This window comes from Echeneis naucrates, chromosome 17 (assembly GCF_900963305.1).
Source record: "Echeneis naucrates chromosome 17, fEcheNa1.1, whole genome shotgun sequence".
NCBI lineage: Eukaryota > Metazoa > Chordata > Actinopteri > Carangiformes > Echeneidae > Echeneis > Echeneis naucrates.
Window position 1 is genome coordinate 21,188,146 of NC_042527.1, and position 26,946 is coordinate 21,215,091.

The 26,946-nt window shown below is 46.0% G+C and overlaps 1 protein-coding gene across 1 annotated transcript in view; it reads right to left on the reverse strand.

Moving 5' to 3' along the window:
- Positions 1-26,946, reverse strand: part of myo10 (myosin X) — a 65,194-nt gene that overhangs the window by 15,092 nt on the left and 23,156 nt on the right. Inside the window, exons 3-19 of the mRNA XM_029524087.1 lie at positions 23,741-23,899; positions 13,751-13,938; positions 9,469-9,603; positions 9,265-9,389; positions 8,945-8,958; positions 8,625-8,709; positions 8,383-8,486; positions 7,824-7,953; positions 7,322-7,440; positions 6,546-6,692; positions 5,724-5,824; positions 5,569-5,635; positions 5,390-5,482; positions 4,664-4,732; positions 4,471-4,553; positions 3,981-4,089; positions 2,893-2,973 (exon numbers count right to left, since the gene is read on the reverse strand). Coding sequence (XP_029379947.1) covers positions 2,893-2,973; positions 3,981-4,089; positions 4,471-4,553; positions 4,664-4,732; positions 5,390-5,482; positions 5,569-5,635; positions 5,724-5,824; positions 6,546-6,692; positions 7,322-7,440; positions 7,824-7,953; positions 8,383-8,486; positions 8,625-8,709; positions 8,945-8,958; positions 9,265-9,389; positions 9,469-9,603; positions 13,751-13,938; positions 23,741-23,899 — 1,809 coding nt within the window. The remainder of the gene's footprint in view (positions 1-2,892; positions 2,974-3,980; positions 4,090-4,470; positions 4,554-4,663; positions 4,733-5,389; positions 5,483-5,568; positions 5,636-5,723; positions 5,825-6,545; positions 6,693-7,321; positions 7,441-7,823; positions 7,954-8,382; positions 8,487-8,624; positions 8,710-8,944; positions 8,959-9,264; positions 9,390-9,468; positions 9,604-13,750; positions 13,939-23,740; positions 23,900-26,946) is intronic.

The following is a 26,946-nucleotide window of genomic DNA, read 5'->3' on the forward strand; positions in this document are numbered from 1 at the left end:
AGTCGCCCCCCCTCCCTGTAAGGATCAGCTTTAAGAGGATCTGGAACCCAAAGACCAGAACTTTTCTCTGCTCCTGAACATCCAGGTCTGAATGTGGGATTATCACTCGTGGCTCTGTGGGGGGGCTCCTCTGCTGAGTTTTGGGGAACAAAGTGTGCTCATAGGTGGACATAAATCCGACCTAAATCCCCGACCCAGCTGGATTTAAGGTCCACCCAGATCAGGAGGATTCCTGAATGAGCTGCTGAGGAAACGCAGACAGACTGACAGAACTAAACATCTGAAGAGAGAATATCTGGAAATATCTGAATAACCTCCAACCCACCGGAGCTTTTCTTTCACTCATTATTGTGTTTTTAAGCGATCAGCCTGCTCACTATGAAGCCGGCCCATTCATTGTTTGGCCTCATCAAACATTTACAGACCAAAAGCTTTCAGTCCAAATGTTCTTTTTCTTCTTGAAATCTGCCGCGAGTCATTCCAGAGCTGAAAACCTTCCTGTCCAACTAACGACACAACACACCAGGAAACATCACAACACAATGATTCTGGACACATCTCCTTTGGACTTTCCTGTCAGAACCCTCCGATTCAAAAACTGCACCAGTTGTGTTGTTCAATATGTTGTTGTTATTCTCACAACACCGTTTAACCAACAATTAATTTATCTCTAAGCACAAAAATCAACACACAACCTGGACTCATTCAGCTTCCAGTCTCACCTCATTCCTCAGCACAAATGCAACAAGCGTGCAGTTGAACGCAGCTCTTCCTGTTAAAAAGCGTTCATCAGGTCTCACCGTGCATCGCTGCTGCTGCTGCTGCGTCCTTCAACGACTCTCAGATCAGAAAAAATGACAGAAAACTTCCCAAAGCTGCAGCCTGTCCGTCTCCACCCGTGTGTGTGTGTGTGTGTGTGTGTGTCTGCCTGCTCCACAGCACTGAGCGCCTCAGACACACACAAACACACACACCACTGAGTCAAACAAAGGCTTTCAAACCCCAAACTCCACTCCCCCCTTTTTGAGCGGAGAGGGAGGGCTACTGGTTGCCATGGCGATGCGTCTCCTGCTGAGGCTAATTTGTGCAGGCCACTTGTAGGGCCTGATGGTGTGTGTGTGTGTGTGTGTGTCTGTGCAGGCTGTTTACATTCAAACACTGTGTTGACTTTTGGTTGATGCACGGCTGCAGACTGAGCCGGACTGAACAGGCGCCTGACGGGAAACTGAGCTGTCCTGTCGTATCATCAGATTTGTAGAATATTTGTTCTTTGCTGGTCTGATCACAACATATTTGATGTTAATTCAACAACTGTTGCGTTTTGGTGGCTGATGTTTATGTCGCCTGGCTGACCGTCGAGTCATGTGACAGATTTTTAACTGACATCTGACGAAGAACAGACGGATGTGAGGACGGACCATAAAGCAGGGGTGCATTGGGGAGGCGTGTCTACTGTGTGATTGACATCCCAAAAGGCTAAAATGCTGTTGTGTGACAGCTGCCATGGAAATGTACAGTACATGCTTCCAGTATTTGTGTGTGTGTGTGTGTGTGTGTTGGCTGTATTCGGAGCACACCGTCTGTCCACACTGTTATACATCCTGTCAATATATGGATCTTTCCCCACAGACTCCAATCACCATCTGCACAACTCCCATGATCCTTCAGGGCCTGCTCACCACTCATCACATCACTGCTGAAGTGCGTTCAGCTCGTCGGCTAAAATCTCTGAAAAATCTAACTTTACAAAATGAAATCAAACATCATCATCATCATCATCGTCCCTCCTCCTGCTCAGAGCGGAACAGGCAGATGACAGTGACGCCTCCTGGGGGCTTTTAGGGGGCACTTGCTGAAGCCTCTCTGACCCCCGTCTCCCCTGGGGCAGCTCTAATACCCCGTCCACGCTCCCCTCACTATATTAAGCTCCATTCAAAAGTCATCAAGCTGCCTTGTTTAACATTCGATCAGGAGAAGAGTCCAGACGGTCGAGTTTGGCCTCATAAAAACACGCCGGCGGTCCAGCTGGTCTCCCAGAGGACGCCAAAGATACCCACATATGTGTGTGTGTGTGAATCCAAAGACCCTGCAAACAACAGCCACAAACTCAGACACACAACAAAACAACAATGATCATCATAACACAGTAAAGCTGCTGTGATGAACAGAGGAGTTCTGGTTTCACTCTGACCCCGTTAAATATGAACCTACAGCTGTCAGGGGAATAATCAGAGCTGAGTCGGGTTCAGGTTAGTTCTTCTGTGGGGAAAATTCAGTTCAGTTCTCTTTCTGCTGAGAGAACAGCGGTTTATCAATAAACACCAACATCAGCGATCAATGAGACCGATTTCCTCCAGGACAGTCGGGCTAATGAAATGATGAGGCAGCCAGACAGACTGTGACATCATCACTGACGGATGTTTTGACACCATCTTTTCCCGCCGACAAGCCAGAAATAGAAACACGGCGCTCGGCTCTTCGATAAAAAAGGAACTTAGATTATCTCTGCAGACAGAAGGCCGTCCAGAGACGAGACAGAAACACAGAAGATGAAAAAACTTTTTCTCCTTAAATAATAAAAAAGAGTTTTTACAATATGAATATTGAGTCATTGTAAATCACTCAGACTTCCCCTGTCTGTCCTGGATATCATATGTCTCGCGTTCTACACCACTGCAGCCTGTTGCTAGGTAACCAGGGGTCAAAGGTCAACCGAAGGGGGCCAAACACATTCCTTTCTGCAGCTGGGGGGCTCCAATTATTAAATGACAAACGATTCACAGTCTCTGCTACGCTCTGATATCCCCATCTGATGTTTGCCAAAGGCACCATGCTCTGGGTGTGTCTGTGTGGGTCTGTCTTTGTGTCTTTGTGTGTGTCGCCAGCACTCACCTTGCGTGTGTTTGGTTTGATGCATCTAATAAAGTACGGGTTTGAAGTACTGAGTGAAGCCATCAGAGAGTGCAACGAATTCTGCAACAACACAAACACAAACACTTTGTGTTAATGCAACCGTTACTACGGTTACAGCTGGCTGATACCACTACAGCCGTTACCATGGTTACAGCTGGCTGATACCACTCCGGCTGTTACTACGGTTACAGCTGGCTGATACCACTACAGTCGTTACTACGGTTACAGCTGGCTGATACCACTCAAGCTGTTACTATGGTTACAGCTGGCTGATATACTACAGCCGTTACTACGGTTACAGCTGGCTGATATACTACAGCCGTTACCACGGTTACAGCTGGCTGATACCACTCAAGCTGTTACTATGGTTACAGCTGGCTGATATACTACAGCCGTTACTACGGTTACAGCTGGCTGATATACTACAGCCGTTACCACGGTTACAGCTGGCTGATATACTACAGCCGTTACCACGGTTACAGCTGGCTGATATACTACAGCCGTTACTACGGTTACAGCTGGCTGATATACTACAGCCGTTACCACGGTTACAGCTGGCTGATACCACTCAAGCTGTTACTATGGTTACAGCTGGCTGATACCACTACAGCCGTTACTACGGTTACAGCTGGCTGATACCACTCCAGCTGTTACTATGGTTACAGCTGGCTGATATACTACAGCCGTTACTACGGTTACAGCTGGCTGATATACTACAGCCGTTACCACGGTTACAGCTGGCTGATACCACTCCAGCTGTTACTATGGTTACAGCTATTACTTGTACTACCCGTGCTGCTCAGACTTCTACTGTTAGAAACAAAACGTTCATACAGGACGAGGACACACTGATGTCACTGCAGATGATTACAACATCACTGCTGTCTGGCTCTGCTGCTTTCCTTATCACCTGTTAGAGTTATTGATGCTGAACTTCCTGTCGGCTCCCATCACCAGCTGTAACTGTTAGCTCATGTTAACAATCACAGAACTTCACTGACTGCGGCAGTCAGACCTAACTGGGTCCAAAGTCCGGTACCAGCTCCGGCACCGCTCCTGGTTCTTACCTTAAACTGGGAGCTGACGGTGGGCCGGCGGTGTTTGGAGCTGCTCTTCAGAGTGTCCTGTTTGTTTCGGCTCAACACGTGTTCAAACAGATCGTAGACAAAGTCCAACCTGACAGACAGGAAGAAGAACTTTAAATCAGCCGGTTGGAGAATATAAAAGTGCTTCTAATCTCCTCCATGTTAAGCTTTTTATTTAACAGCTTGTCACTTTTATCTTTTAGGTTTTCTCAAATCACATTTTTTTTTACTTTCTGTTTCGTATTTTCCATCGTTGTAAAACCTGAGCTGGTTTATTTTCCGGAATCTGAACACAAACTAAGTCGCATTGACATGACAAGTGTTTTTTTTTTTAATAAGATTAGATAATCCTTTAGATGGGGAAATTATCAGATTGATAACATTTTGAAAAATAAAGCCAGCAGCTTTACCAAGACAACAATCAGAGCTGAATACTTTCTGAGGGAAATGCAGCCTTCAGGTGTCCACTCACCTGCTCTCCCTCAGCATGTTGAGGATGTCGTCCCTGAAAGTGTCTCTGTTCTTCTCCAGCATCCCCCTCACATCGTACACCACCTGAAACAAACCACCGGGGGGCGTCAGACAGCAGCAGCTGCAGCATCTGGACGTGTTTCCTCTGAATTAAAGCTCCATTCATCATGTTGGCCACATAAAGTTGCACCTACCTCTCCTGCATAGTGCTTCACTCCAAAGAAGTGCACAGCAACGCGCGGCTTCACGTAGAACGGGTTTTTCTGCAGGAAGAGACACGATTTCATTGGTTACTCTATGATCAGATGGTGACCTGCAGCAGAGCGGACCGATTTGTTCCTTCCTCATGTTGTTGTAAAAATAAGTTAAAGAAGAAACAGCAGCTGAGTCTTCGCTAACAGCTGAACGCAGACATTTATTACAATATTAACAAATGCTCATTTTTATCAATTTAAATCTTTTCGACATTGAAATCAGGTCAATCTGAACAAGAGCAGGAATCAACAGGCTGCAATAAAAACAACAGTGTCATGTTTTGTAAATCCTGAGTCTTCGGTTCAGATGGTGTCTAACATTATTTCCAGAGTAAACAAAGGTTTGGCCTTCTCTGTCTGTTTTGAAAACCATGACCCAAAAATGTTCAATGGTCCGTACGGTCTAAAGGTATGAGGATCTTTAAATTCCTTTAATGTTGGTTGTCTGAAAATGAACTCATGAATGATGACAACGAAACACAGCTGATGTTAAATCGATCCATATTTGGCTCAAAAAAGATGGAAGAGTTCATGTTTCAATCATTGAGATTAGTGGGATTATCAGATAAACTCATTTTTGAGACTTCATCTTGATGTTAGGTGAAGAGAAACGCTGCAGCTCTTTTCTCCCTGACTGACCCTGAACGCCACACGCCGTGAACATACCGAGTGCTGGCTGTGGAGTTTCTCCAGTAAGGTGCCGTCTGTGGCTTTGGGGAAGTGACTCTCTTCGTTCATCAGAGCCAGAAGACCCAGTTTCTGTGGAAATAGAGGGAGATTATCATCACCATCATCATCAGCAGCAGCTGCTTCACCCTGAAGTTAGTTGTGGATCATGAACTCACCTTTTCAATCAGATCCAGACACTCTCCGTTGTCCATCCAGTTGATGTCGACCCAGACCAGGCCTTCCCTGAGGGGGGGGGGGACATGATGAGATCATCCTATTAAAGACTGAAGAATTAGTTTTCTATCATGACACAAAGAAAGTCGTCACCTACTTGTTGTACTCGAGCTGCTCCAGGGAGAAAATGTGCTTGTTGAAATACTCCTGCAGCTTCTCGTTTGCATAGTTGATGTTGAACTGCTCGAAGCGGTTGACCTGCGGGTGACAAGGCGAGGGAGCGTTAATGAGCGGGAAATCAGGGAAGCCCTCAGCCCCGTTTCCTGACAATCAGATAAAACCTCAGCTGCTTCGTGAGGAGATAAACATACAGAGACCGCCACATCAACACATCTTTGATTTATCATCATATTTTTTCATCCAAATTATCCACTGTGGAATTTTTGGTGCTCAAAAGCAGAAATATATCTTCAGGACAAACACTGAAGAAGTAAAAAAATGTTCTCCTAATATAAAATATGGACCTTCTGGATCTTCTGATTAATGAAACTTCTCCTGACATCACCAAGCATCTGATTGAATAAATGTTTGGTCATTTGTGTTGTGTTGTGTAAAGCGAGCAGTTGTGTGCAGATATGAAGGTGTGCTCTGACTTTCAAGTGTTTTTTTGTGTTGATCTTATGTTTGTGCGTCTTCTGGTCAATAACAACCAGAATTAAATTTTCATACACTTTTTTTTTCCAAAGACATAAACTCTGATTTCCAAATATCATAAATTTAGTCTCACAACAAACAAGAACTGATGGCTTTATGGTTTCATGGTTTTATGGTCAGTTTATGTAAAGAGCCTAAATTATTGGCCACCGTGTGTGTTTTTGTTTATTCTGACTGCATAAACTTCATGTGGGCCTGACTGGGAATCAGATCCTGGTCTCAGACTCTCTGGTTCTGGTGTTTGACATCAGATGCACAAACGCACATCGAAGTTCTCGAATCCGAAGATGTCCAGGATGCTGATGGACTTGAAGTCTTCTCTGCCTCTGATGCGGCTGTTGAGTTTGCGGATGATCCAGTTGAAACACTGAGAGTAAAGAGCCATGGCCATGGAGTCCCTGGAGTCCACCGCCTGCACAGCACGAGCAAACACACAAAATATCACATTATGAATGCGTTAAGTAAGACTGCGGTGGCTGTGGTTGTGTAGCTCCTTCACAGTAAACACAGTTGTGTTTAGTTTGCTGCCTGTTTCCTGTTTTATGACCTGAACGCTGTGATTCTGCCCACAAACTCTTGTTTTTGTCTTTTTTATGACAAACGAGAGCAGCTGAACAGTTTCATTGTGCGTTTGTTCATCGGTTCATTCGCAGCTCTCAGTCTTCTGTTTTGAAACCAAAAGGGAAAGACTGAAAACACAACCAAGATTCCTGTATAACAAACACGGAGAATTTACCAGACAGGCAAAGCCTATGGGGGGGCATTATGGGAAATGTAGGCTTTCATCTGGAGTTCGACTCATCATTGATATAAGTCTGCTTTAATCTGCTTTAATTTTCTTTAATTTCATTTAATGTAACAGAAAATATTTCATTTTTAGGCTTCTGTTCTTCTCTTTGTTTTATACTGCACACATTTTGCACCAAAGAGGATTCCTTAACAATCAAAATGAGGAAATTAATCTGTCAGATTACAAACAGCTGAGAGTGCGGCTCTCTGTGTCTGTGTCTGCGGTCTGATCTGAGGCTTCCTGTCGCTGACCTGCTCGACGGTGAGCGGCGTGGAGATCTCCTCGCCCCGGAGGATCATGGACCGGTGGGTCAGGACCTCGGCCAGCTGGTCCGAGTTCAGACCCAGGAGGTCGGCTGTGCGGCCGAGAGCTGCCAACATAAAAATAAAACTCCACATTAAAACTCAACAGTCATTTGACTACTCTCTGAAGGCATTACTTAAGCCTGACCTTTGACCTTTGATCAGTTCAGTGATAAAGTGACCTTTAGGAGCCGGGGGAGAACACGCTGTTGGTGTTTGTGGATCTTTTATTTGGAAAGTTTTCTTTCTTGAAATAAATGTGAACTTAAACAAAAAAACTGAAAATTAAAATTGTTGTTGGTCAAACCTGTAAATTGAGGCAATTTTAGAATATTTGTGTTTATTTATTTCTGCCAAATACATCCAGCTACATTAGTGTCCAGCAGGGGTCCTCCTCAGGTCAAAGGTCATTTTAGGGACACCGAAGGCGGAGAGAGGACGGAGGTCTGACCTGACTTGGAGGAGACCTGCGCTCCGCCGGCCGTCATGAACTCGATGTTTCCTGTGTGAAGGATCCCGGCCAGGAGACGAAGAACCTCCCCGATGTTCTCCTCCGTGAACTGCATCGTTCTCATGGCATTCTGGGAAACAGGAAACACAAACGGAGTTCTGATCCCGGCCCGGATTACATGTCTGCCTGAATATCCCACATTTTATTCATCCAAATGAACTAAACCTCCATGACAACAAAAAACTGAAAAGATCTGCAGAAGGTGAAGATTGTTGAGTCAAACAAATCATGTGACACAAATAAATGTGAAATCTGGTGGATAAATTCTTAAATTTGAACCTGACTATGTTAATTAGCTCTGAAATAAACTGTGACTGTTTGGATGATTGTTAAATCATTTAGCTCTCTCTTCTTCAGCTGTTTTAATCCTGTTTCTATTTCTACAGTTTCAGTTTGGAGTTTGAAGAGAAGAAGAGACGATGTGAAATTTCCTGCTTTGCCTTTTAAACAAACAGAAAGAACCAATATTAGTTTGAGTCTCTTGGAGCTTCCTGCCTACCAGAACATCCTGAAAAGTGCCCTCGTCGTTGATTGTCTTGTCGTTCAGGCCGCTGGACTGCCTCAGGTAGTAGTAGCTGTCAGGGGGAGTCAACCCAAATGCCTCTGCAGACACACAAAAACACATGTTGTTGTGTAAGGTTGTGTAAAACCAAAGTGCTGCTTTAAGGCCGCAGCATTGAACCTGTAACCTGCTGCAAAGAAAACTGCATCCAAAATGACTGATGTTGATTCATATCTCACCTCTCTGCTGGGTGTTGGTTCCTGCTAACAGGGCGTAGAAAATGTGAAAGTTTCTCTCCCCTGGATTCTGCCGGACCACACGGTTCTGTTAAGAGATGAACATCACGTTATACTGCAGACTGTAAACTAGAGCCTGAGACCATAAACTCATCAGGAAAATGTTTACTGAGCTAATAAATCAGGGAGGAGGAGGGACATTTTCCCATAGAGTTCAATAAAAAACCTGCCTCCTTGTGGAAGGTCAGGTTTAAGGTGCATGTTTTGATGTTTCAGTGACCATAAAGGCTCTTTTTGTTTTACAGCTTTGGCACGACACTCACCTTCTCTAAGAGGTCTGCAGTCAGAGGAGAGTCTGTCAAGGCCCAAAACAATCAGAGACAACCGCACAACTCCCAAAACGACGTCACACCAAGCGTCGGACCAGACCATCAGATTCATTTAGATTTCCAATTAATAAAGGTTTACCGCCACATTCGTCCTGATTTGTTGAATAATATATATAATTTCATTTTTCGTCATTAATCTGTGCGTCTTTATTTTAGATAAAAACAATCAAGGCAGAAGACTGAGCCATCCTTCAGAATAAAAGTTCAAACATGGCCCTTTAATATAAATCAGCTCTTCGGGTTTTTAAGGATACAGTCGACGATCCGGCCTCCCTGGATGTTTCCCTTCTGGCTGAAGTGCAGCTGGACAAACTTCCCGAAGCGGCTGGAGTTGTTGTTGTAGACGGTCTTGGCGTTTCCAAAGGCCTCCATGATGGGACTGTGAGAGACTGATTAACGAGGCGCCGAACATCCAGAGAGAAAACAAAAAATCGTGACTGAAATAAAAAGAAGGCTACCTGCTCTCCAGCAGCGCCTCCTCCACGTGGGACGTCCCGTCTCTGGATGACGCCTCCAGGGAGTGCTGGCTCATGGCCGACAGGAACTTCAGGATCAGTTTGGTGCTTTCTGTTTTTCCCGCTCCGCTTTCCCCACTGAGGCAAAAGAAACACAAACAAACAAACAAATAGGATCAGACTCTGCAGTATTAGTATTCCTGTTTTATCGACTCATTTGAATTTTAACTCCAGTCAATCGATTTCTATTGATTTTTGTTGTGTGGGAGGATTGTGTGTCTTTATTCAAGGTGTGAGTCTTTGCCTTCAGGTTGTGTGTCTGTGCTCACATCAAGGTGTTAAATGGGTCAGATGTAAATTAGCTCCTAATGGGTGACGCAGCCCAGAGCATCATGGGAAAAGTCTAACGGTGAAAATAAAATGGAAAAGGATGCGGAAAGAACAAAACAAAAATAATTAAAATAATTTTTTAACCTCAATCAAAAATCTGAAATCTCCCATCAGTTTTATTCTAGTTTGTATATAATTTTTTGTATTTCATGACATAATTTAAAAATAAAAATCCATCAAACAAACAAACAAAACAAAAAGACGCGAACTTGATTATCTCTGATATTAATTCATTTGTGGTTTGACTTTTTATTTTTTATTTTTTTTGCTTGTCTCTGAAGTGTTTTATTTATTGGCCACCAAAATCACCTGATGCCTGTTAATCTGACCGGCGGGTCAATCGCCGTTAAAGGGATTGGATCTCACTTTAAAGGGCTCTGTGTGTTTATTTTAACTCATTCAAACAGCACAGACTGAAGTGACGGCCAAGTCTGAAAGGGACATTTAAAAAGACTCCTGGAAACCAGGAGGAGGATCCAAACTACGCCTCTCACACACTCACCAACTGTTGATTTCTGGCTCTCTGCATGCTGCTGCCAACAAAAAGTAAAAAAAAATAGACATAAATAAAAGGAGGGAGCGTCCAGCTGCTGGCAGGAAGAATTGTCTCGTCGAATCAGAACTGCTCAGAGCTTTGAATGTGACACAACTACAGAGAAGTAAAAGGAAAAACCTGCTGCAGCTTTTCAAACTGAGGTTCAAACCTTAAACCACCGCAGTTTCATCGTAATGCTGAGATGTCCTAAAAAGGCCACCGTACGTCATTACAACAATCCAACATGTCTGAATTTAGACATTTAAGTCTGTAAAATCAGAGTGAATTTCAACACATTTGTTGTCTTTGTTTATTTTCCAGCCACTAACTAAGGACATGATCGCCTCTCGTCTGGACTGATGATGAAATTCACCTCATGTGGAAAGTAAACAGTGACTTCAGATGGAGCTGACGAAGAAAGTGACCAGGAGAACATCTCCTCTCTAAAAATATCCCAACATGACCCCGTCATTAGAACGGTTCACATGTATGACCCAGCAGAGAACGTTTCTTCGTTGGTGGTTCAAAACCAGTTCTTGCTGACATTTGCAAGATCATCCTCCTCTTCCTCATCTTCCTCCTCCTCCTCCTCCTCCTTCCTCCTCCTCCTCCTCCTCTTCCTCCCTCCTCCTCCTCCTCCTCCTCCTCCTCCTCCTCCTCTTCCTCCTCTTCCTTCCTCCTCTTCCTCCTCCTTCCTCCTCCTCCTCTTCCTTCCTCCTCCTCCTCCTTCCTCCTCCTCCTCTTCCTTCCTCCTCCTCCGTCCTCCTCCTCTTCCTCCCTCCTCCTCCTCCTCCTCCTCTTCCTCCCTCCTCCTCCTCCTCCTCCTCCTCCTCCTCCTCCTCCTCCTTCCTCCTCCTCCTCCTCCTCCTCCTCCTCCTCCTCTTCCTCCCTCCTCCTCCTCCTCCTCCTCCTCCTCCTCCTTCCTCCTCCTCCTCCTCCTCCTCCTTCCTCCTCCTCATCACCAGCTCCTGTTTCATTCGCCTCCTTCTGCCTGGATCTGATTACCCACAATCCTTAAATCCAACAAGAACGCTTCCTGCCTCGTCTAGAAGTGCCAGCTTGCAATTTATAGCGCCTCCCCCTCACACACATCATGAAATGATCCCCTCTGAGCTGGGGGGGCTCCGGCCCTTTACCTGTTTTATGAGGCTCCGCTGTTAAATGGAGACCAACAGGAGTGAAGCATGTGTGTGTGTCACAGTTTGCTGTGAACCAGCCCACGCTCTGTGGCAGGACTTGGACTTAAAACCATCCACCTCCACCCAGAACCAAACTTCAGGGAATCAAACACAAACTTTATGAGCCATAAAAAGAACCTGCTGCTGGTTACACTTAAAAAAAAACTGCTTTGTTTGAGCGCCGTAACTCCTAAAAACCAAAAGAAAGTCGGATCAAATTCAAACCAAATCCAGGTGGAAACCAAAAGCACATCGTATCAAACCAAATTCAGAGGGGAGGTTTTGTTCTTTCCTGGTCAATGATGAAGACATTTTGGTTTTGTTTGTGTTTCAGGCGTCCATGCTGTCTGTCGTCTTCGCTCCGCCCTGCAATTATTCACATCCATCAGCCGCAGCAGCACGGCAGGGACCCCTCCCTCAAAGATCCCACATCGAGAACTGATGGATGACGACGTGCAAACTCTGCATGCAAAATTTGGCACTTTACAGAGGCTTTGTACACACATTTTCCCTCAGCTGAAGAAGGTTTAGCGTTTTCCCAGAGGGCAACAATTAACAGCTGATTGGCAGCTCAGAGGCAGTAAAAAGTGGGAGAGGAATATTCAGACCAGCTTCACTTCTGCTCCGTCGCACTGAGACAGAAATACCAAATATCAAAACAATACAGCAGTTTGACTCCTGAAGATGTGAATATTCAGATTTAGAGGATGATGGAGCTTCGCTGTGTGTCTTGGGCGGCTCAGTGTGTCATTTGCTCTATTTTAACAGACAGTTAAGCAGCAGGTTGTGTTTTCGCTGAGACAACAGGGACAGATTAGAGCTGCGGTCTGTGGCGTGTCCTCTCCGGCCTCGACGCTTCATCTGCTGCTGCTCATGGAAAAACTACACACACACACACAAAAAGACAAAACCTCTTTTCCTTCGCTGACAAAACCTGAATCAGAAAGACGTGGAAGGGATAAGAGAAGAGAAGGCTGGAGGGATTTCTCTGTCTGAAACAAACATGGCGGCGTCTCTCTGAGAAGAATGGCAGCGTTGTGCAGCTCAGGGCCTACGACAATACGACATGTTTGTGTTTACGCCTCGCTGTGCGGCGCACATTCTTCCCACCGACCGACATCCTGCCGGACAAAAGCCTTTCTGTGACGGACGGAGGCGACTCGAAGCTGCTGGGTGACATCGGAGATCCCGGTCCTCCAACCTGAGCAGCTGCAGGCCGTTCAGGAGCTTGGTTGTCACGGTTATAGTAATAAACACACCGTCCACGGAGATACTGAGAAGTGGACGTTTTCCGAAACCTGAAGAAACCATATTTGGAGGCTGAAGCTAGAGATGGTCGTTTGAACAGTATCAGTGATGTCAGATGTTTCAGTCTTGGAAACAATGATGGAGTCTCATATGTGGCGCTGTTAAACTCCCGCTGTTCACTTTCTGCTTCCTGCACGACCTCAAACCGCTTCACGTTCAAAAAGCAACATGTGGGCCTCATAACCCACAATGCCTATAAAACAGGGCTAAACGAGGCTGTAAACTAACGCCAGCTAATTTCCAGAAAACTGCAACACTTCAGCGGGACGAGACTTCTGTTCCTAAACCCGCCCCGATCAACAGCGTCTGTTATCCACTGTCATCTTACATAATTCACTTCCTGTCAAAACGGTCACGTATGGCCGCGCCCTCAGGATACCTCGATGACCACAAACCAAACAGTTCCCACAGAAACGTCTCCTGTATCCGCTCAGGGCTAAATCAGGGGCCAAATATTGTTTGTAAAATCTATAAATAACTCATCTTTGTTCGTTTGGAGGGAAAGGAACGTCTCCGCATGTCGGACGAAACAATGGACCGCCGGCGGATGTGAAAGTCGTCCAGCCAAAATCAAAGAGGAAGGATGTGAGAGGGGAAAGCAATGACAGGCCGGAGATAGTAACAGGGTGTGTGTGTGTGTGTGTGTGTGTGTGTGTGTGTGTTGTGGCATGTTGTGCTCAGATCTTCAGAAGTGCAGCCAAACCACCCAGGGGAACTTGAATTTCGATCAAAGTGAGTGGAGGGCGACTCAACCACCACAAAAGGTTGATTCATATCGGCCAACCAGAGCGCTCCGTATGACTTCTGACAAGTCCATTGGCTGTTGGCTGTACAGGTCGAGTCTGGAAACATCAGGAAATGAGGCCACACCCACCTGATCAGGACGCACTGGTTCTGGAGCCTCTTCCACAGAGAGCGGTAGCACTCGTTGGCGATGGCGAAGATGTGCGGCGAGATTTCCCCCAGGTGGCGTCGACTGTACAGCTCCACGGCCGGCCGCTCGTACAGGCCGGGCAGCGGCTGGTACGGATTCACCGCCGCCAGGATGGAGCCGATGTAAGTCTGCAGAGCAGGAAGCAGAAGAAACATTAGAGATATCAGAGTTTTCAGCGAATCAGGCGGCACTCAGCAGGAAGGAGTGCACATGCTTACTTTATTTAATGAAACCAAAACGTCACAATTCATTCACAATTCAACGTTCACGTGTTTCCCAGCCGACATGCAGCAGTCAGTTCAGTTCAGTTTTAGATTTTGGCTCTAAAAAAAGCCGCTGTGCGGAGAAATGAAACTTTCATTCTGAATTAAACTTCTGCTGCTCTTCAGTTTCTCGGATCAGTCGCTCCTGATTGAAACATGAAAGCTGTAAAGTCTGACAGCTCATCTCTGGACTTTCACCTTGTTTTTCATCATTTAATGAACAATTAGAGAATTACATCCCTGCAGTTTGTTACTGCTCAGGTGGAGGCAGCGTCATGAAATCCACATTAGCCTCCAGGAAGGCGGACGAGAGCAAAACAACACGTGACTTCGAACACACAGAAAACCTCCTTGGTGGTTCGCCTCATTCTGTCAGGAGAAGCTTCAGTAACACAACGTTTGGCACATTTGACCTTTTGTTTCTCTTTTTTTCACCCAAACCGCAGATTATCTGCAGCGGCTTCATGTTTCACAGTTCAAAGAGAAACAGGAGCTGCTGAGGCCGAGAATGACCCACAGAGGCCGAGAGAGAAGAGAGAGGCCGAGAGAGGAGAGAGAGGAGAGAGAGGAGAGAGAGGAGAGAGAGGAGAGAGAGGCAGAGAGAGGCCCAGAGAGGAGAGAGAGGCAGAGAGAGAAGAGAGAGGCCGAGAGAGGAGAGAGAGGAGAGAGAGGAGAGAGAGGCAGAGAGAGGCCGAGAGAGAGGCAGAGAGAGGAGAGAGAGGCCGAGAGAGAGAGAGAGGCAGAGGAGAGAGAGGAGAGAGAGAGGCGAGAGAGGGAGAGAGAGGAGAGAGGAGGAGAGAGAGAGAGGCAGAGAGAGGAGAGAGAGGAGAGAGAGGCAGAGAGAGGAGAGAGAGGAGAGAGAGGCCGAGAGAGAAGAGAGAGGCCGAGAGAGGAGAGAGAGGCCGAGAGAGAAGAGAGAGGCAGAGAGAGGAGAGAGAGGCAGAGAGAGGAGAGAGAGGAGAGAGAGGAGAGAGAGAGAGGCCGAGAGAGAGGCAGAGAGAGGAGAGAGAGGAGAGAGAGGAGAGAGAGGAGAGAGAGGCCGAGAGAGGCCGAGGTGAGAGAAGAGGAGAGAGGAGAGAGAGGAGAGAGAGGAGAGAGAGGAGAGAGAGGCCGAGAGGAAGAGAGAGGCAGAGAGAGGCCCAGAGAGGAGAGAGAGGCCGAGAGAGGAGAGAGAGGCAGAGAGAGGCAGAGAGAGGAGAGAGAGAGGCAGAGAGAGGAGAGAGAGGCCGAGAGAGGAGAGAGAGGCAGAGAGAGGCAGAGAGAGGCCGAGAGAGGCAGAGAGAGGAGAGAGAGGCAGAGAGAGGCAGAGAGAGGAGAGAGAGGCAGAGAGAGGCTGAGAGAGGAGAGAGAGGCAGAGAGAGGCAGAGAGAGGAGAGAGAGGCAGAGAGAGGCTGAGAGAGGAGAGAGAGGAGAGAGAGGAGAGAGAGGCCCAGAGATCAAATCAAATCAAATCAGATTTATTTGTATAGCACCAAATCATAACAAAGTTACATCAAGGCTCTTTACATATAGAGCAGGTCTAGACCAAACTCTTTATAAATTTATTTAAAGAGACCCAACAGATCCCTCGATGAGCAAGCACTTGGCAACAGTGGCAAGGAAAAACTTGAGAGAGAGAGAGAGAGAGAGAGAGAGAGAGAGAGAGAGAGAGAGAGAGAGAGAGAGAGAGACAGGCAGGCAGGCATTGGAGGGGGGGGGGTGTAGGCAGGAACATGTTGCTGCATGAAGTTCATGGAGTTGAGCTGTAATACAGAATTCATGCTATATGGGACCAGCAGGTGTTGCAGGAACATGGGATGGAGATGAGTCACCACCTGCAGGATGAGGACAGGGAGAGAGAGGAGAGGAACTGGGAGAGACAGAGACTTTGGCAGAACATGGTTAGTAAAGGTTGGTTACTAACCATTGTTAGAGAGGCCGAGAGAGGCCGAGAGAGGCCCAGAGAGGAGAGAGAGGAGAGAGAGGCCGAGAGAGGAGAGAGAGGAGAGAGAGGCCGAGAGAGGAGAGAGAGGAGAGAGAGGAGAGAGAGGAGAGAGAGGCAGAGAGAGGACTTGTGACTAATGGGTGAAATGGCAGACTTGGAAAAAGTCAGCACATCAGAACAGATCTGAGAAAAAGCTGCTGGTAGAAGGTGACATTGTCAAACACACTGGTCACCATCATCATCATCATGGAGGAGTATGAAGTAAAATCAGCAAACCGTCAACAGATTTGAAGAGCAACTGTAAACAGAGAAGTTTCTATCTCAGACAAGAAAACTAAATATTTAACCTCCGCTGTTTGTAAAAGGAGAGACAGAGTTCAGGTCTGAAAACTGAAGCCTTAAACCTTCATTTAATCGTCGAAAAGAAGTCAGATGGTGTTGAAGGCTATGGGAAATTGTCCATCCTTCTCACTTTATTAGCTGAGTAAACATTTACCCTGATGAGTTTCATAATTAGCATTCAGCTGAAGATCTGAAAACGTCACTGACCCTCCAAAAACCTGACCGGCAGCAGAAAAGGAATTCGTCTTTTTTAATGAGCCCCCCGCCATCACCCCATTGGAGTCAGGGCGGCGCTCATTAAGGTGGAAAAAGGGAATATAATCCTCCCTGACCCCCCAGCTTGGTCCCAGTGGAGGGGCGACATCAGACACACTCATCCATAAAACTTTATTCCTGCAGCTGCAGTGAAAATCTGATGGTGGCGGGCTCCATGTTCCTGCCTGAAGGGGGGAGGGGTGAAACACATTAAGAGCAGAGCGGGGGGGTATATGAGGGTCTGCAGGCTCTGCCCCCCCGTTGACCATAAAAACATGAGCCGACATCTGAAAGCAAACAGGTTTCCTGACGTTTGCTTTGTGTTCCGCTCCGTTTATTATTGTGTCTCTTTTTTTCAGCTGTGTTGGAGTTCGTAAAGCTGCTCAGGTTTCTTGGCCTCAGACTTTGATTCCAGATAAATTAAAGGCAGAGTCCATTTCCCCTCGCTGTAAAGGTCAGCGAGATTAATTCTCCAAATACTGTTTACTTTGGACGTTGGAGGAATACCAGACTGTGAAAACTCACATTACAACCATCGTAAGGACAGTTCAGTTAATGGATCCATGTTCAGGGCACGGAAAGATGAGCTGGAGATCCAGGATCCAGACTACTGAAGTCTATGGGGAAACGTCCCTCCTCCTCCTCAGTAAACGTTTTCCTGATTAGTTTACAGTCTTCAACACAACATGACGTTCTTCATGTAGAACTGCAGTTTCACTTTCTGTCAGTCTGACAGATTGTTTATGAAACGTTTGTCAGTATGAACATTGAAGATCCTGCTGACCTTTTTCTGTCACGCCCTGAACCAACATCCTGTTCAAATAAGACAAATGCCAAGCGAGTCACGTCCTTAAAGCCCGATACTCACCCCCCCAACAAAGCCTGACTGACTGACCTACATTCAGCAGGATGCAAATACATTTGAATGGCAGTTGAGGTGACAGTATTTACATGACAAATGATCCTGAATGTGCAAATCAGTATCCACACAGACAGCACTGGGGGGGCTCGTAAAGTAAAAGTGTGTGTTATCTGTGAGGCAGAGACGAGCCGTAAACACACCGTGGATCAGGTGAAGGACTGATCCGTGACCTCCCCAGCAGTGTAAACAGTTAGAGTCAATCTGGTCTCTGGCTCTGACCCCCCCCGCCGGTGTTTATATAGAGTCATATCATGTTTGGGAGAGAAAGTGGCGGCAGAGAAAGTCGACTAAACGGTTTACAGCTGTTTACATGATCATCATCAACCTGCCTACAATCTGACAGTAAAGGTCCGGTCCAGTCCGACAGGATTAAAAAACAGGAATCGATAAACAGAACAGCTCAAAAAAGGAAGCTGTTTACTTAAGATCCTCCAGAAAAGATGTTAAAATCCTCGATTTTCATATTATTGATTGTTATTTTTATGATCTTTAGAATAAAATGATGAAACACTTGAGACCACGCGGTCCTGGAGACCAAAACCCTTCCCGCCCTAAACGCCATCAATTACAACCATTTGGACTTCATTAGGTCTCCCTGTTGCTGCGACCTGGTAACGGTTTCCATGGCAGCACCTTGGCTGGGAGCTGATTGGCTGCGGCTCCCATCAGAGCGCCCCCCTCCGTGTTGGCTGAAGTGATCAACTGTGGGCCCTCGTCGTCCTCCTGTGGTGTCATTCCACAGAGCTGACGCAGGAAACGTGACACCGTGTTTAAGAAAGAACCTGCGTCCTCTCTGGTGACCATCGGGGGGGGGGGGCTCCATTATCCGCACAGAGAGGTCAGATTGTATTGAAGTCTATGGGAAAAATGGCCCAACTTGTACTTGATTCCTGACCACAGATGCAGTCCAGGATCGGTAAAAGCTCCTGATTCTGTGAACACAGTCTGTTGATTTCTTTGGTCCGACGGCTCGTTATTTGGCAGCTGACCGGAACAGCTGGAGAGCAGCAGGTGAACACTGGGACTCCTTTATGGCAGCTACACAGATGGACACTCCAAATGAAGACCTCACATCCCTCCGTTATCTCCACTGCTTATCAACATAAATGCAGCTTTACAGATTCATCCAACTGAAAATCTTTTTTTTCTTTCAGCTCCCTCAAACAAACAACATCAGTGCACTTTCCTCATGATTTCCCTGTTTGACTGAACAATGTGTCAGGCCTGACTTCAGTCTCTTCTGTCCATCTGTATTCGGATTCAGTCCAACAAAGTCCTGTTTTGCCAAAATATGACGACACTCAGTGCTTCTGTTTCACAGTTCTTTTCAAAGCTCTGAAGCTTTGCCAGAAGGACGGCGCTGAAAGAACGACGATTATATTCTAACAGTGAAAACTTGGAGCTTTTTTAACCCTTGAATCTAGAATGTCGAGCGTCCTCCTGTCTGCTCAGTCGGTAACAGCAGACGTCTGGGTGGATCTTTTGTTTGACGACAGAAGTCACAGCGACTTCCATGTTTACAGAGCAACGTCGGTGTCTGCTGACGGTGTAACGGTAGAGCAGAGGGAGACCAAAAAAAAAAAAAAAAAAAAATTAAATCTGATCTCTCAGAGACGCAGCCAGATAAAATGGACTCGCAGGGAAATGAAGACCAGATGGAGTAAAAAAAACAAAACCTGGAGGATCAGAAGCAACTCGCCAGCCAACCTGCTCTGACTGACGGCAGGAAATGTTCGGGAGAGGAGGGAACACACAGCCGCCACTGAGTTACTGTGTCACCAAGACAAATTCCTGAAGGTTTGTTGTACTTGGCGACAGAAGCGACGCTGATCTGCCGTTTGTGTCTAATATCAGCACCTTCGGACAGAAATCCCACATCTGTGCAGGAGAGGAGGCCTTTTTGTTTTTAAAATGATACACTTGCAGTTTTGACACAACACAAAATAAATCCTGGAAGGTTCTGCTTCGTTCAAGAGACATTTAAATCTTGTTTCATGAACTGAAGGTAAAGTATTTAGCAGCAGCTGATTAACTTCTCCTCATGTAGCTGTGTGTCAGTCAGCTCACTTCTGTTTCTTGCCTTTTCTATTTGACTTAAGATATCAAACAAACTGACCTAAAATCAGCTGTCAGAACTTTGTGATGTCACAACAAAGCAGCTCCAGCCCCGCCCACCAGGAGCCACCATTTCATTTACTCTCAGAAAACAGTCGATCAGATGAGGTGAAAGAAACGCTGACGGCTAACAGACAGACATCTGACTGTGTCAAGGTTGGGAAGGGCGGTTTAATGTGAGATTATTTTGTTAAAAACCACCAACTAATGACAGCTGAAAACCGTAAAAGTCACAGATTAGAAACTGCAAACAAAATCTAATCGGCAGAGTCGGAGTGATCTGTCTGCCAGATTCAGACAAATCTGTTTCTGTGTCTGCTCGACCGTTTAACAGATAACAGATGGGTCACAAATGTCTGCCAACACAATTAGAAAACCAAGAACTGTACAAAAATGATGCAAAGCACGCACGCCACAATTCGACAAATACAAAAGAGATCTACATTAAACCGGCTGGACGGCGTCCATCACATCCTTCACAGGAAGTGACATCAGCACAGCAGCGAGGGCTGATAAAAACAGCTAATTTTTCTAACATCAGTCCATTTATTCATGTTTTCCACCTGCAGTTTGACCATTTCCGGCAAAACGGATCAAATGAGGTGATTATCCAGATCCGTAGATTTTAAAGGTCCATTGTGGTCGATTTGTGTGTCTTTGTTATGCAGCAGTTACACACTGTCTTTGTCGGGACATCTGAAATATTCAGTCCGAACACGATGAAATTATGAAGTCAAACGTTTTCTGGATGTAAACTGAGAAGAATTTCCTCCATCAGATGACGTCAGTCTTTCTGTTCCAGCACAAACCTGCGACACACAAAGTCCTACTTCTAGACTTGACCCCCCCCCCCACATTCTGAGAGGAGAGATGGGGGGTCTAGATGTCGACACAGGAATGTCCAGAGACACTGTAGATGTGTGTGTGTGTGTGTGTGTGTGTGTGTGTGTGTAGATGAGGGGGAGTTCATTGAAAAATATTGATGGGGGGCAGATTAAAGAAGAACAGCGTGTGATATGAGAAATGAGTGTGTTTATAAAAGAGAACTCTGCGTGTGTGTGTGTGTGTGTGTGTGTGTGGTGCACACTACCACTGGAATCTGCAGAGGAGACGAGTGAGGCCACCAGTCGACTCCACAGCTGGTTACAATCACAGAAGCTAAAGACTGCGCGCACACACACACGCACACGCACACACACACACACACACACACACACACACACACACACACACACACACACACACAAACCAGTGTGGTTGCCTCTGGGCTAAATTCCCAGTTCATGTGTGTGATGCCAGCACTGAAGCGACGTAGCGCTGACGCTAGGTAGCCTCTCAGTTTGACTAAAATGAGACAATTAGTCAGTAAAAACAAGCAGAAACCAAAGTGGACACTTCAAAGTTCTTCAGTCTGAGTTCACGTCCTTAAATTTGTTCACCATGAAAACAAGAAACTGTTTCTCAGCTGGAATCGACAGGAAAATGTTACAGTTACAGCAGAGAAGGAGAAAAACTGAACTCCAGAAACAGTAAATGTGTTAATTCTGCTTATTTCAGTCTCTCAGAAGTCAGCAGGGGTGCTTTCAGAATCTCAGGGGCCCCTGACAGGTTATGACATGGGGGCCCCAGACTTCATGCATTCATGCACATTTGGTCCACCGTCCACCTGCGTTCCTCCTGCAGAGTTAATGTTATTTACTGTCATCTTCTCGTTTTCTGGTGTTTGCTTTGTTTTCTTATTTCAGGCAGAGTATGAACTCTCTCAGCTCTCAGGTTTCTGACCGGATTCCCACTCTGGACGTCTGACCGTCCGTCTGGATTAGCTGTCGTCCTGCAGGGTGCTTGAAAAACACCGTGTCTGAAGCCAGAACAGCTTTCAGAGGTCAAAACTCCTGTTAAAAGCCGGAAAAACCTCTGACAGGAAGGTAGAAGCTGTGGAGTCGACGAGCAGCCAGAAAAAAAGAAATAAAGTACAGATACATACAGATTATACAGCGAGCAGCAGCGTGACTGCAGGACTTGGCATTAACTGACTGATTTATAACAGTGAGCAGCACGGCCGAAAAAGTTTTAAATCTGTGCATTTATAATCAAATTTCCATCCAAAACAGAACCGTAAGTTGTTTAACATTTGATCCCTGATGTTCCCTGTTGTCTGACACAGCACACTTCAACAAGACGTCTTCTCTCATTTCCCCGAAAGAAGAAGAAAGCCAAGTGAGGGTGGAGATCAGGAGGCTGTGATGAATTGATTGGATAATTTCGACCATACGGGAGCATTCAGAAGTGATTAAAGAAACAAGATTGCTTTTGTCAAAGGTTACTGTGGCTGATGCGTGCAGGAAGCACAAAGCGGCCTTTGTGTCCGGCTTGTTTTGTTGGAGAAAGTGCAGCATCAGACAAACTGAGACAGTGATGGTTGTGGGACATTTGTCCTACATATTCCTTTGTTTCCTGCTCTGAACAGGAGCTGCTTTCTTTGTTATTTAGCTCAGTGTGGAATTAATCACATCTACTTCCTTAGCGCTGCAGTCATGTATGCTAACATCCGCGTCACTCTTTGTAAGTTTCACTACACGGCCAACATTCGCAACAAAGGCTGACAGTGAGCGGGCTCAATTCAGCAGAAGAAAAGAAGTCATCAACAGACAAATAAAACTCAATGCTGAACCCTTCAGCTAGTTATTGAATTAATCCGTCGTTTTCATATTCAGAGGTTAAAAATCATTTTCATGCCAAAAGCCCAAATTTTCTTTAGTTTGCTTTTAGTTTGTTGGTCTGACTTTGACGTCTTGGTTCAGACTTTCCTTAGTTTCTGTGTCCTGAGACTCCATCAGGGCTGTTATAAATGTCCAGCAGAGCTGCAGAGGTCACATGTTAATAATACCAGGAAGTACTGAGAGAAGCTCAGGACCACGTTTCACCTTCAGACACTCTGATAAAATGTCATCGGCTGTAGAGACACGAACACAGAGATGAGCTTTTGATTTTAAAAAGCCAAAGAAGAATTCCCATAAATGATCATGAAACACGTTCAAACTGCTCACATCTTCTCGACGTTCAGACTCGTAGTCGAGCCAGAGCACATTAGTTCCCACCAAAACTCCCACTGAGGAATACCAGCCTCTAAAACGAGCGTCAACCCAAACAAACCCAAACTCTAATCCTCCTCCCTCTCTCTTGGCAGGCGCGCTGCCATTGGCTGCCAGACAAGGAGCGCCGTTAAGCGCCGTCCTGGTTCCAACGGCCTGAACCTGGAGAAGCTCTCTGTGCTTCTCATCGGCCCGAACATCAGAAACACTTTAAACACGTGGAAACTATTCAGAGACAAATCACCTGCATTCTGTTAATTCAGTGTAATTAAAGGATTCGATCTGTTGCACCAAACGAAAACCTCCAACAGTAAAGATGAGGCAACAGCTTCTGAGTTTTTAGCTCAGACAGAGAAATGTGATTCCCCCTGTGGTGAAGAGGAGAAGAATCTAAAATGACCGTTGGCTCTACGGCTCGACCGCAACAAGAGCTCGAAATAGAGACGGACTTTTATTCTATTTTTTTATGTGGATGGAGAACAATCTTTTTCTGTTTCTGTACGGAGTGAAGACAGAGCTGAAGAAGAAGCAGAAGCTTAAGACTCAATTCGAAGTGCCAAAGTCTGAGAACGGCCCAGACAGGTTAATATTCTGTGCATTCCCAGAGAGCAGTTAAGAAACACCTTTCAGTCAATTTCTCACATTGTTTCACAGCAGCTGTTGGTGATAAATCAGAGCCAGACATGTTTTGGCAGGAGTTCTCCGTAATCAGTGCATACCACCGGTCTACGAGGAGAAACGCTCATATTGACGTTACGAAGCTCTGACTTTATCTCTGCTGTTACATAACCAACGTCAGCGACCTGAACCACCATCCCACAGATAGATCATACAGGTCTGTTGGTCTTAATGTAGAGGATCGAGAGCTGAGGAGAGTCTGTGACCTGCATGAATTCATCTTAATTAACGGAAGTAAAAGTCTTTACTTCCTTTTGCATGAATTGTAAAATAATTTGTAGATCTCATTCTGGTTCCTTCGTTTTGGGTCCCGGACTGAAAACAGACAGAGTCACTTACGTAGATGTGTTTCTGCCGGTAACGGAGGAAGAGGTTGTGCATGATGGCGCCATCATGAAGGTCCTCCAGCGTCGCCATGTCCTCCACCCCCCGGGCGCTGCTGTGGTGCATCGGCTGCACCTTCTGCCTGGTGAGGGCATTCTGCTTGTAGGTGTACACCTGGAACAGAGACAGGAAGAGGTGAACTATGGGAAATGTAGGAAAACATGATGCACTGGCTGTCACTGATCAGGTAAACATTTTCCTGATGAGTTTCTGCTCTCACAACATGATGTTCATTTTTCGGATCATGCTCCATTTAGAAGGAAAGGGGAGGGGTTAGGGGGTGGAGCTACTGTGTGACTGGCAGACTGGAGCACCCAATCAGGAGAGAGAAGAGAGCAGGTCAAATCCACCTTCTCCTCCAAATATGATTTCTACTGGTTTTAAAAAAAATCAAGATGGCTGACGAACTGTAATTACAAACTCGAGGCTGCTCTTTATTTGTTTCACTTTCACTAAAGTTTCAGTTAAAGGTAAAGTTCTGTCCGAAAACAGGATTCAGTCAACTCAACACAGACCAGATGAAGCCCAGACCACCATTCAGCAGCCCAGAAACACGACAAAGGCACTCAGCTGAGTGAACTCCCATGATTCATTTCCTTCGGTTTCTACAAAGAGTGAAAACCTCAAACTCCCTCAGATCACTCAGCAGACTGAAGCAGCGTGTGCAGCTCATTACTGAGGATGCATCATCCAGGATCGGCAGGGAGGAGAGCCTGGACCCGGACTGAGACCCTGCAGCCGTCCCACCACGCTGCCGTCCTCACCGCCGGATCTGAGGGGAGGAAGGCCCGGAGGTGGGAACTGGAGGAGAACCCGATCCAGGACAGTCGGGCTGAGTTTAAGTGTCAAAACTCAGAGTGATAAAAATAAATCCGAGGATGAAATGTAAACATTAAGTGACAAGAAACGACGCAGCGTCCAAACTTTGACCACCAGCAGAAGCCCGCAGAAACCGTGAAGTTCCATCAAAACAGAACTTCTTTAAAGGCGGAGCGAAGGAAGCACTCAGGAGGGAAAGTTAGATATGAATTATAGATTTCTGTATTTACACCATTTGTTGCTTTTTTTTATGTATATTGTCTGTATTGTATTTATTGCTTGTTTTTTGTTTAGCAGTGAGGTGTTGAAAATTTAATGGAAAATTGATCTGTTGTTTAAGGCGCATTCTGAACAGGGACAGCAGATCAGGTCGTGTTTGGGAGACGTTTATCTGCAGCCTTGATACGACCAGCCTGAAGTGACGAGGTGGAAATATCTGAAATAGAAAACATGCTTGTGTCCTGATGCAGCTGAAAGATTTGGAGTTCCCATCTTTCTGAAGGCGAAGGTCAGAAAAACTGTTTGTCTAAACATTTCACACAAACCAAAACTTCAACATCAGCACGAAGCAGATCTGATGGTGGTGCGTTCAGACAAACTTAAATAAAGTTCAGTTCCTTCTTGTTTTAAGTGCGTTAATGTGAACGTTTGTAAAGCTGGAGCTGAAGATTAGGCTGAACTCTGGAGCTGACCTGTGACCTGTCGTGACTGAACAAGCCTGGGGGGCGAGTTCTCCTGAAGAAAGACAGTCTGTGTCTGAGGAGTCAATCACATCTGACCCCCCCCAACACACACACTAACTCCAGAACCCCCCCAGCCTCCAGCCAGACATCATTTGTCACATTCCTGTCTCAGTGACGCTTCGGGGGAAAACTGAATGTCTTTAAGAGGCATGAAATGTGATCGAGCCGTTTTGTTTGTCAGCAGTGCTGCGTTCACAACCAGCGTGTTCAGATGGTCTTTCCAGGAGAAAACACTGAATTAAAGTTTACATCTTCGGCTCAGACGGGTTGACAGTTACAGAAAGATACCCGACCAGTTCGACGCTACGGCGACACCCTAACCCGGCTGGGAGACCTGATCCTCATTTATTCATCCATAATTTTCAGTCACTCTAAAGTTTCCTTAGAAACAGAAAAAAATGTGAAGAAGCAAACACACTGAAATTGGACGACACTGACTGAAGGTTCTGGCTCTTATGAGCTCACTTATTAAGAGTGCAGCAACGTGCAGCGTGTGTTCTGAGGTTTCTGAGGTCTAAAACGCTTCATGGTCAGAAAAATAAATGTTTGGGGCGATGATGTTTCCTCCAGTTCCCCCCACAGAGGCTGGGAGGAGTTCAGGTTCAGGCTTCGGTGCCGGAAACAAAAGAACAGCGACAGAACTGTTTAAATCACCAAATTCAGGGGCCCGGATGTCTCTTGTGGTCTTGGACAGGACCCAGCTCTGTCCCAGCAGGCTTTCAGTGCAGGACTTTGACCTAATGAGGTTTCTAATTGGTCAAGTTGTCTTTGTTGGGCTCTTTTTGAGGCGGGGACCTTCATCTCTACAAAGCTGTGGGGCCCCCGGGCGCTAAGCCTTTAGCGACAGATGCTAACAGGAGTAAATCTCTGGGAAACAAAGCCATTAGACGGTGCGGCCGTGGGGGGGAAATTAAACTCAACAGGCTGTTCGTGGATCAGTCAGGATAAAGTTTGTTGTTTTTACTTAGACGGATCAGGAAAGTGAATTCACATTCAGCTTCGGACGACATCGTTCCGTCTGATGCTGTTCTGGCTGTTTCGGGTCACTTTTGAAGCTCCTTACTGATCCAGATTCTGCAGTTTTGCTCTTTTTCTTCATTTTCTATTCAGAAACATTCAGTGAAAGTTGTCCTTCCGCGTCATTGGGAGGGAAAAATGAGTGCAGTCCCCCCCTTCACAGGGAACTGAACAGGTAACCCTGCCCCTTCATCATCATCATCATCATCAAAAGCAGCAGCTGCTCTTTGAATCATCATTCGTTGCCTCATTGTCCTGCAGTCATGAGGAAACTGTCTGCACCGTCAAAAACACTGAAACCTGAGCGGGACGGGGGCGACCCCCCCGAGCTCAGCCAGCACTGGAGACCCTGCTGATGAATTAATAATATTTATCATCGTCAATAGAAAGAAATTACCTGTAAGAAATTCTAAATTATAAAATAAAATGTAAAGAAATGTATCTGATGAAATATAATGCCCCCCCCTTTGTGACATACATCTGGATTTTAGATCAAGTTGAGATTCTGTCTTTTTAATGCAGAAGAAGATCTACAGTTGCCCCGTCAGGCTGGATTTACCATCAGGGCAACGGGGCAGTTGG